The 10,685-nt window shown below is 56.0% G+C and overlaps 1 protein-coding gene across 1 annotated transcript in view; it reads left to right on the plus strand.

The window, feature by feature from the left end:
- The first annotated feature begins 214 nt into the window (after positions 1-214).
- The window catches only part of DTX1 (deltex E3 ubiquitin ligase 1), a 106,096-nt gene continuing 95,625 nt past the window's right edge, over positions 215-10,685 (plus strand). Inside the window, exon 1 of the mRNA XM_029913846.1 lies at positions 215-490. Within this exon, the coding sequence (XP_029769706.1) occupies positions 232-490 (259 nt within the window). The 5' untranslated portion in view covers positions 215-231. The remainder of the gene's footprint in view (positions 491-10,685) is intronic.

The following is a 10,685-nucleotide window of genomic DNA, read 5'->3' on the forward strand; positions in this document are numbered from 1 at the left end:
GTAGTTAAGAGACTAGACAGCCTCTGGGCAACTGGGATCATTCCTCCGGGGCCGGCACGTTGCAGGGACACTGCTCGTTCCTCATCCATGCTGCTTTCGGAAGGACTCTGAAGCCAGAGGTCGAGCCAGTCAGGCCCAGAGAGCCACCCCCAGAGGGCAAGGGGCCTGGGAGGATGCCCTCCTGCTGACTTCCCTGTCTCCAGCCCCTCTGCTGCCTGCTGACCTGGCGGCATGTTGCGGCCAAGCTCAGGGGTGTTGATCTCGGTGAACGGGCTGGGCTTCCCACCGCAGAATCTGGCCCGCGTGGTGGTGTGGGAGTGGCTGAACGAGCACGGGCGCTGGCGACCCTACACAGCGGCCGTCTGCCACCACATTGAGAATGTGCTGAAGGAGGATGCCCGGGGTAGCGTGGTGCTGGGGCAGGTGGATCCCCAGCTGGCTCCGTATATCATCGACCTGCAGTCCATGCACCAGTTCCGCCAGGACACAGGTAGGGAGGGGCTCTGTGTGTCTGTGGGGCGTGGCCGGGGCGCGGGCTGGCCAGGGGTGTGCTAAGATCTTGGGGTGATGTGGGGAACTGCCAGTGGGGTTGGGCTTCAGGGCTCACCGAGACCCTCAATCTCTGCTTGGGTTGGGTGTAGGAGTTGCACGCCTCTGCCTGGTAAAGACGGGCATGGGGCTGATCTGATCCCTCATGGCACTGCCGTCATCCAGCCAGGAGAGCAGAGTGCAGCTGGTGCTAGCCTCAGCCGTGGCTCTGGAGACAGTGAAGCGGCCCAAAAGGAATACACACACTTGTGCATGTCGAGAGAGATGGGGATTAACCACAACTAATGTTTATCGAGGCCAGGTGGAGGAGAGCACATCTTTTACTGGACCCATGTCACAGAGCTCTTCCTCAAGGCTGGGAAAGGAACTCACAGCCAAATACAGGGGAGGGGACGGATTGTTTAGATATTACCTCACCCACCGTGTCTCTCTAGTATCTTGGGACCAAAACAACCACAACAACACTGCCAACAATATCTGTGTGTCCGTCCATTGCATCCAGCCAGCCCTCCAATTGGTGTCCATATCTGTCTGCCTGTCTCTGCCTAGGGTGACCAGACAGCAAGTGTGAAACATCGGGACGGGGGTGGGGGGTAATAGGAGCCTATATAAGAGAAAGACCCCAAAATCAGGACCGTCCCTATAAAATCGGGACATCTGGTCCCCCTATCTCTGCCTGCCACGTGCCCCTCTCTGTCTGTCTGCCTGGTTCGGTTCTGCTTCTCATCGTCATCAATTCTCATTGCCACCCTAGAAAAGTCTCACGTGAGCTCATTTCCTCTCCCCTTCCCCCAGGGCTGCTGGGAGATGTCCCCCCTTCTCGATCCCTGACCATCCCCCACATTCTGGGAACGCAAATACTGCATCCCATGAGACACCCTGGCTGCCATGTGGGGACTGAGGTTTGGTGGGGGATGTCACTCCTGGACTCTCATCACTTTGGCATAGGGGAGGTTGGCCCCAATGACCTCGGGGAGTGGTGGGAGGTGGCTGCCCTGAGCTCTGGTGTCTCCTGCTGGCCTAACTGTGGCATGGTGCTTGCGGTGTTTTCGGAGAGGGGGAGTGCTGTGGTGGGAGGCCAACCTGCAGGGGGTGAGAAAGGGCATTAGAAGGAAGGGTGCACAGAGGGGCTCAGATATCTGGAAGGGAGGCAGCAAAATGCAGATCCTGCTGTGGGCCAAAACCCCAAATGAAGGAGATCCCCAGAATCGGCTCAGGGAGCTTAAAATGAGGTTGAATCAGTTCCTTCCACATGGATGACACTGCCCCCAACCAGAGGCTGGTGAGCTGGCTGAGAGAGGAGAGCAAAAACCCAAGGCACTATTTCTGGTTCTGACACCAGCCTGCTGTGTGGCCTGGGGCAAGTCCCTGCCTCAGTTTCCCCCAGCCCTATAGAATGGGGATGACGACACCCACCCACTGGAAAGGGCAATGCTATGTAATATGCTTCTGCCGCTGGCTCTTCATGGGGATAACCTGGAGGGGAATGTGGGTCTGTAAGGACGGACTGTCCTGAGAATGGGAAGCCACGGCGAGGCGGGGGAGCAGGGTGGGGATGGGAGCACTGCACAGTTGGGTATCTGCTGCCTGCACGTAGCCTGTGTGGAGTCCCTTCCTGGGACACTGGGGCTCTCTTTTAGGCTAGGCTGGGGTTGGCGGGAAAAGGGCTGTCTGCAGGACAGCTTGTGGCGGTGTCTGGCATGGGGCGCAGTACAGGAAGGAGGGGTGAAATTCAGAGATGTGCCCATCAGCTGGATTCCTGTCTCCAGACTCCCCCAAAAGGTGCCAATGACACCTGCAGGCCCCTGGCTCCAGGGGGGCCCTGTTTCAGCAGGGGCAGGGAGGGTCCCCTGCTCGCTGTACTCTCTGTGCCATGGCTGAGGTTACAGAGGGTGGGGACGCTAGCTCTGTGCACTGGGCTTGTGCTCTTTGTGTGACGTGTGGTTTGCTGTTCCATTGCAGCTCTGACCGGGAGGGGACTGGGCGTTAGAGATGTCACTAGCGGCTGTATTGATGTGATCACCCCTCCTCTCACTGCTGCTCCCTTGCTGCATGGGCAGCTTCCCATTGCCAGCCTGTGATGGGGCATCCTCCCCCCATTCAGCCCGCTAGGCTGCGAAAAGGGCAGAATTAAGCTGGAGGAAGCTCATTAAAAGGCAGCTCCCCTGTGAGGGAACAGGCCTGGCTCCACCAAAGCCAGGAGGCTGGGAAGAGTGCAGCAGGGAGGAAGCCTGCAGCCCAGTAGGAGGGAGCGGGGTGAGAGCAGTACAGGGTGGAGATGCACACCTCAACTGTTCATGCCAGCCCTGGACTGGCACCCAGCACAGAGAGCAGGCCTGGGTTCCCATACCAGCCACTGCCGCCTGGCACTGCTTGGGGGCAGTGACTAGGAAGACTGCCTGAGTCACTGGTGGAGTGACAGGGTCAGGGCAGCGGGCTGCCTGATGCTGTGTGGACAGAAGAGACTTTGAAAGACACCCGGGAAGGGGACCCCCCCCAGTGACCTGCCTGGAAGGCTGACTCCCCAAAGGGTTGCAGCAGCTCCTGGTGCGAGGGAGGGGCTGCAGACGAAGAGGGAGAGATGTGGAGATGGAGTGAAACCACAGGAAGGGGCGTTGACTGTACCGAGCTAATGCCCAGAACGGCTAGGAGGAGGTACCACCTGCGGTGAGCAGAGCCCCCCCATCACACAGCCCTACCTGTTATGGTCAGTGCAGAGGGTGCATTCTGCCTAGGTGCCCAGTCTGCTGGTGCCTTCCACCTGCATCTATCTATCACTGTAGATGTTTTCCACTGGGCTGGCCCTGGCACGCTGGCCAGCGTGGCTGGTGCCCAGCAGCACAGATGGATCCAGAATGTCTGGTGACCTTGTTGTTGGCGGGTGCTCCCAGGCTACATGCATTGTACCTGGCTTTAGCTGGAACATTAGGGAGCAGGGCAGATGGGTTCAAAGCTTGGTGCATCTGTAACTTTCAGCAGCAAAGCAGGTGCATTTCAGCTGGATGTACCCAGAACATGGTGGCATGGCAGGCAACATTCATCTGATTACAATACACCACATGGCTCTTAGGGGGCATGTTAGATTGTCCCGTGTCTGTGCCCTGACTTTCAACAGCCTCTCTTGAATATCTTCTAACATTGGTAACATTAAAAAGAACAGGAGTACTTGTGGCACCTTAGAGACTAACAAATTTATTTGTTTTATTAACAAATTTATTAGTCTCTAAGGTGCCACAAGTACTCCTGTTCTTTTTGCGGATACAGACTAACACGGCTGCTACTCTGAAATTGGTCGTGTGGGCTCCCCACAATTAGCCTCCCACTGCTTGTGCAGGGCAGACTTGTGGTGTACCATTAGTCTATAGATTTGTGCACACCAGCTTTTGTACAGCACCTAGCACACGGGATCCTGGTCTGTGACTGGGGCTCCCAGGCACTGCTGCAATAAGTAAATGTACAAAGCTGTTGTTGTTAATTACATCCTGTGGCAAATGGCCAATGCTATTGTGGTGGGTCCCATATTTTTCCTTGGGGTCAGGGCGCGGTCTCTGTCCCGGACCCTATTCTTGGGCTCTGCTAGTGTCCTGGAGGGGGAGAGAAAGGGAGCAGGGAAGGGACCCAGATCCGCCCCCTACTCTGGTCCCAGCCCCTTCAGCTTCACAGGCTTCTTACCCTCTCTCCCCATGGGCTGGGTTTTGCTCAGTCCTCTGGGCTGGGGGAGTTCCACTGCCCTGCTCGGGCAGGGTTTCCCTTCCCCGGTCCTCTGATTGTCTGGTCAAGCCCAGTCAGCTCCAAACCACAGTCAACTCTCCTTCCCTCCTCCTGTGTAACCAAAGCAGGGGTTTTATTAGGTCTCGGGGGAAGGGGGGGCTTAATTGGCTCCAGGTGCTCTAATTAACCTGTAGTCACCTCTCCTTAGTCCACAGGGAATAAGGCTCTGGTGATCCTGGGGCTTATATACCTCCCATTGATTACTCTCCTGCTGCCCTCTGGCCCTGCTGTACCACAATATATTTATTGCAGCGCCTGTCCAGATACTGGCCTCTGCCCAAGGATCAAAACCACAACAAGAACAAATACCCTTAACGGAAATAAAACATCCAGTCATGTACTCTGAGATTGACCCACAGTAAAGCACAGCCTCTGTAGGAATATACCCTAACTGATACACAAGAACTCCAGCTTACAACTAATACCTGGAGCTACATTTTACACAACATCTAACTGACCTGGAGAACTTATTTCCACAAGATGCTGTGGAGCTCAGTAGGGTTCAGAAAAGGATTGGATATTTCTGTGGCTAATGAGGACATCTCCAGTTACATGAGAAGTGGTAAAACGTTTGTTGTTAGAAAGGACACAAACTCTCATGCTTCAGGGCATGAGTCAATCACAAACAGATGGGGTCAGGCAGAAACTTCCCCTCTGAGAAGGGTTATTCCATAATTGTCCAGTAGGGGTTTCCTTGTACCTTTCCTCTGAAGCAGCTGGTGCTTGTCAGGCTGAGACAGGGTGCTGGCCTAGGTGGACCCCTGGACTGATCCAGTCTGGTAGTTCCTGTGTTATATGCCCATATGCAGAGAATCACCTCCCCAGAGTCAATCACCCCCAAATCCTTCACCCCTGCTCCTCCCAGAGAGCACAGCTCTGTATTAGCCCAATTTGATACCCAACAATGTGCTGACCCATTTATGTATAGACATATCTGACATCTACAGACACGGTGCCCTACGCCTTAGACAGATACACATGTATCAACACCAAAGATAGATAGATCATAGGTACTGCCTGAATGGTTTGGCTTTATAAAGTATTATTTGCAGGCGCCCGTCCAATGGTCCGAGCTCTCTCACAACACATCAAGCAATCATAGAATCATAGAAGATCAGGGTTGGAAGGGATCTCAGGGGGTCATCTAGTCCAACTCCCTGCTCAAAGCAGGACCAACACCAACTATGGTAATGATAGAACAATACTCAGTACTGCCAGTAGACATAGATTCAAACAGATGCCGAAAACTTCCTGGCATCAGCAAGGCACAGAGCTGATGGAAGATTTCCCGGCGGATCAGTTGACAGAACTGAAATTTTCTGTGGGAACTCCCCAGGCTGTCCGAACTGCCCGGCTCCTAGGGATCACAGGCCCCACGAGCTAGCCGGCTCCCTGCACTGCCTGCCTGGCCGGTGGGCGGGCTACCTGCCTTCTCAGTTCCCCTGGGAGGAGGGTGGTTGGCTCCCTGGCAGGCCGGCTCTCTGCCCAGCAAGCCAGCCATGGTGATGGCTGGGCAGCTGGAAACCAGCTTTGCAGCCTGGAATTTTTCAGACATGTCCGTTCTGAGGGAAATTGGGCATTTTTTACTTTCTTCCAATTCGGAACAAGACCAATTGGAAAAGCACCATGGGGATGGAAATTCGATGTGTGAAAGATCCAGAGTGAAGAAGGGAGGTCTTGTGGCTAGCTCTGGATCTGGATTTGGTTCCTGGCTTTGCCACAGATCCCTTGGGCAAGTCACTTAATCTCTCTGCCCATCAGCTCTCCATCCGGGAAATGAAGGTAGAGATCCTTTCTTTGGTCGAGTTCGATTAGAAACGCTGCAGGACAGGCCTGTCTCTTAGGGTGTGTCTGTGCAGTGCTTAGCACAATGGGGCCTCAGTCTTGGTACTACCGTAGCAATAATAAATAAATCACAGGACCCTCAGTTACTCCCCTAGTCCCCTCTCTTCCCCAGCTGCCTGGACTTTGTGGCACTCTGGAAAGCTGTACATAACCATGTGATGGGCATGCACAGGGCTCAGCATGGCTTTAGCCTCACATGGTGCATCAGCATGTGGGTTTGGTTTGAACAGCAGCACCAATAGCTGTGTGTGTAAAACAACAATGGCAAACAGGAAATAACCTGCAGAGCAACTAGAACAGGAGTACTTGTGGCACCTTAGAGACTAACAAATAACCTGCAGAGCAACTGTTACCTATTGAGCCCCAGCTCAAGGGGGGAGGGCGGGACCCTGGCCTGGAGAACAAAGGGGCGCTGGTGATGGGAAGAGCTAAGTCCCCTCCACTACTGGGGCTGCCTCTGTCCATGTCTTTCACTTGGCAAACTGGTGCATCTTGTTGCAAGGCAGAGGCCATCAGCTATGGTAGGAGTGCTGCTGCAATGGCACTAATGGCCAGTGGAAATGCAGCTGCTGCTTTCAGGTCCAAGGGCTGCAAGTTCAAGCCCCAGCAGGACGGAGCACTTTGCTGAATGCTCCTTCTTTCTCCAGCACCGAGAGGTTCTAAGCACATATGGCTCCCTTCTGAATCACTGTATCCTAGAGGTGGAGGCAGGGCCAGGGCAAGCTCCGATTGTCTGAATCTGCTATGGTTCTTGAGAGCTGAGCTTTGGTGTGTTGTGGTTGTTACTGGGGTGTCCCAGTCAGGTTCTAGGAAGTCCCAGAGACCTGCAAATAGGGTTGCGGGTTGCTTGGATCAAGCCCAGAGACTCCCTAGTGAGGCATGGAACTCCCCGCTTTCCCGGTCACATCTGCACTGCAGCGGCATTCACCCAGCACCAAGCAAACTCCCACAGTCCAGCCGCACCAGGCTCCTGGCAGAACCTGGCTGTTCCAAAATCCCACTCAGGAATGTGCCGGGGGCGATGGCCCTGTTATGCCGACACCCTTGCTGTGCTAGGTCTTGCGACGCACAGATGCCAACTGCTCTAAAGGCTGCTTCATTCTCCTACTGGCTCCATGTGTAGGGTTTTTCCTCAGTGCTGGTTCCAGCAGGTGAAGCATGTTCAGAGGTGGTGGGGGAAGCCGTGCATTCCTGGGAACTAGAGGAGCTGGGCGGGGCTCAGAGCTTGGGGCTGTCAAGGTGGGGGCCGCTCTGTCTGCGTGTGAAGAGGCAACGGTGTCTGAGCCCTGAGAGGACGAGTCGGACCCAGCCAGCGTGGGGTTGTGATGGGGGTTGTTGGGTTTGGTGGAATCTTGCACCAATAGTTTTACTGCCCGTTTCACACCCGTTTTCAGTGGGAGCTGGGCCAGATGCCACCTCCAGGCAGTGGGCATCCCTTAGCAATGCAGCCCCCCAGAGCGGGCCCATTGCAGCGCTGGCTGTGTAGCGGGCAAGCCCTGGGATCCCCCATAACTCTGCCGTCCCTTACTGGCATCTCATGCCCCCACATTACCCATGGGGTGATGTGCCTGTTGTGCTGAAGGGCCCCTTCCCCAGGTCTGCATTGCAGCTCACTGCCCCAGGGTGGGGAAGGGGAGATGGAAGGAAGCTCCCCTAGAGGGCTCACAACTATTTGAAGGGATTCTACCCAAGTCCTATGCACTAGAGGGGGGCAGAGGAAGATGAGGGGGCAGGGGAGACAAGAACAGAAGGCACAGAGGAAGAGATGGACAGGAAGGGAGCTGTGGCTTTAAAGATCGAAGGCTTCTTTTGGTTCCCAGGAGATGCAAGCCTTGTCTGAAAATGCCCCCTTCTTCCCCACTGACTGCGAGCCATTCTCAGCCTCCCGCCCCATGCAGTGTGGTTTACGCGCGGCTGCCTCTCTGCTCAGCACACGCTGCACCTGCTTTCCCACACCCGCCTGTTTGCAGGAAAGGGGAAAAAAATACATCTGCGACGGCCTGGCCTGGTTTCAGAGCAGACACAAGGTGCGGGGGACCAAGCGCCAGCCCTGATGGCCTGGCCTGACCCGGAGAGGTGATGTAGGGAGCGGACTGGTGGGTAGTTCGCCTGCTTCCTGCCCCCGACGCACGCTCTGTGGGGATCTCTGTCTAACACACACACAGGTGCTGACAGAGTACCATGGGATTCCCACACGTGTGCACGTGAACTCTCTCTCTCTCACACACACACACACAGATTACCATGAGGATCTTGCTTACACACATACAAAATACCTTGGGGATCTCTCTCACTCTCTCTCTCTCACACACACAGTCAGGATGCATGGGATCTCACACACGCACACACACACACACACTCTCTCTCTCTCAGGGTATCAGAAATGTCAGCCAAGCACACACACCATATTTACAGACTCTGCAGGTAAATTACACTAGGATCCCCCTTATCTTGCACCTGTGGAACCCAACCCGGGGCTCCCCAGTGGCAGGAAGTCTGCCTGGGGGGAAACAGGGTTTCCAACCTGCAAGGCACAAGCTGGCCCCATTGGGCCCAGAATCAGCGGGTGCTGCTGACAAAGTGGGCAGTCTGGTGCCGGGCATTGGTGGGTCGGCACATGTCCCAGCAAGCCTCCCTGGCTGGATTATCCAGATCCCCTTCCCTGGTGGGGCGCGTATACCACCAGCTGTGCTAGCCCAGGGTGTCTCCACCGCGACAACGCTGCTGTCCCGCGGGGGCACCATTTCACCTCTCCCAGCTCCAGAGGGGCCAGTTAGCCCAGCCCATTTATCTGTGAGTGCTTCTCAGTCCTGGGTCTCCGGAGCTCCAGCGCCCCCCAGGCACATCCCTTCCCCGACAGAGTCCCCATGGCACGTGTAGCTTGGCTCAGCACGTGCTGGGCTGACGAGGCCTTTGCTACGACCTGACCCAATCTCCTCTCCCTGCAGGTTCTAGAGCAGTACATTTCCAGGGGCAGGCGTGGGAAAGCCCCCTCCCACTTCTCTGCAGTTTGGATGGGGAAGGACAGCCTGTCTGTTTGCTCAGCGGCAGACTGGTGCTCACCTCTAACCCGAGGTTCCCCTTGACACAGGGTCCCACCTGCCTCCGGTTGGGGTCAGTGCCATGAGCGGATGTGTGGGAAAGCAAAGGCTGTTGCAGTCAAACAGCAGGCGGGGGTTGTGCAGAGCCTGCGGGCTGGAGGCTACCAGCTCGGCACTGCTGATACAGCCCTTTTCTTAGGGGAAGTGGGGGCTGCTTCTACCTGTTCAAATCCTGAGTCAGGTCACACATGTCATGAGTTTGTCAGTGTTATCCTAGTCCCTAGCTGGAGTGAAGCCAAAGCCCAACATGCACCTGTAGGCATGTCCTCGTGTGCCCCTTCAATCCACAGCCAGGACATGGCTTCTGGCGGACTCACAGCCTTGCCTCCAGCTCCTGCCACGTCCCCAAAATGCTCAGCCCCGTGCCCAAGGACTCCAGCAGTGCCCACTGAATAGGCAGTTCTTGTCATGCCCATACAACGCCCAGCCATGCATTCCTGGCCACAGCCCCCGTATGCCCCTGGAACCCACAGGCACATTCCCTTGGCGAGACTCGCCATCATGCCCTAGGCTCCCCAGCCTTTCTGGCATCCTCATGCCCTGGTTGCTCCTGTGCACCTGAAGTTGCTAGAGCATCTCTGGCCAACCCATCTCCAGAGCCATCTCTCACCCATGGGTGGGCTACGGACGTCTGCCTGGGGTCAGCGTCTAGCATTGCCTGGGGCCCACACGAGGTGCTGTGGGAAGGCATCAGAGTGTAATGGGGCAGATCCTGCATCGGAACCACAGAGCCTGAATTCAGCCCCGGAGACTAGTGCAAAGGGGACCAAGCCAGCAGCCCTGTAAGCACCGCAGGAGCTATCGAGAGCAAACCCCAATCTCCCTCTCTCATGGTACTGGATCTGGCTAGTAAATCCCTAGGGGAGCCAGATGCCAGTCTCTCTTCCTCAGGCAGCAGGACGTAGACACCAGCCCCAGGGCAGACTAGCAAATGGCTTTTGGCATCAACTGGGTTTCCGTGTCCCTTCAAGAATTGCTTGTATTTCCCAGAGCCAGGTGGGATCCCGTGGTCTCCATGTGCTCACTGGAGATCTGCCTTCCAGGAGGTACCAACTCAGCAGCTCCGGTGAAAGGCCTATGCCCCTCCCACCCGCAGTCAGGAATAATTACAGGGCAAGAGCCTCTGCCTGCTAGCAAAGGGGAGACTTCCTTAGAAACTCCAGTAGCTTTAGTGATCCCAGCTCATTGCCTTCCCATGCCCCACTGCCTTGTGCTCCTGGCTGAAGGCTCTGCAGGGGCCCGGATCGGGGGAGAGCTGGGGCCTCAGCTTCGTCCCATAGAGGTGTGACGGCTCCACCCAGCCGGGCGGTGCTCTGCAGCCGTGTTCTCTGTGTCACGCACAGACCACAGGACTAGGGTTACCATATTTCAGCAAGCAAAAAAGAGGACGGGAGGAGCCCTGCCCTAGCCCCGCCCCCG

This window comes from Terrapene carolina, unplaced genomic scaffold (assembly GCF_002925995.2).
Source record: "Terrapene carolina triunguis isolate 2854851 unplaced genomic scaffold, T_m_triunguis-2.0 Scaffold951, whole genome shotgun sequence".
In the NCBI taxonomy this organism is placed as follows: Eukaryota; Metazoa; Chordata; order Testudines; family Emydidae; genus Terrapene; species Terrapene triunguis.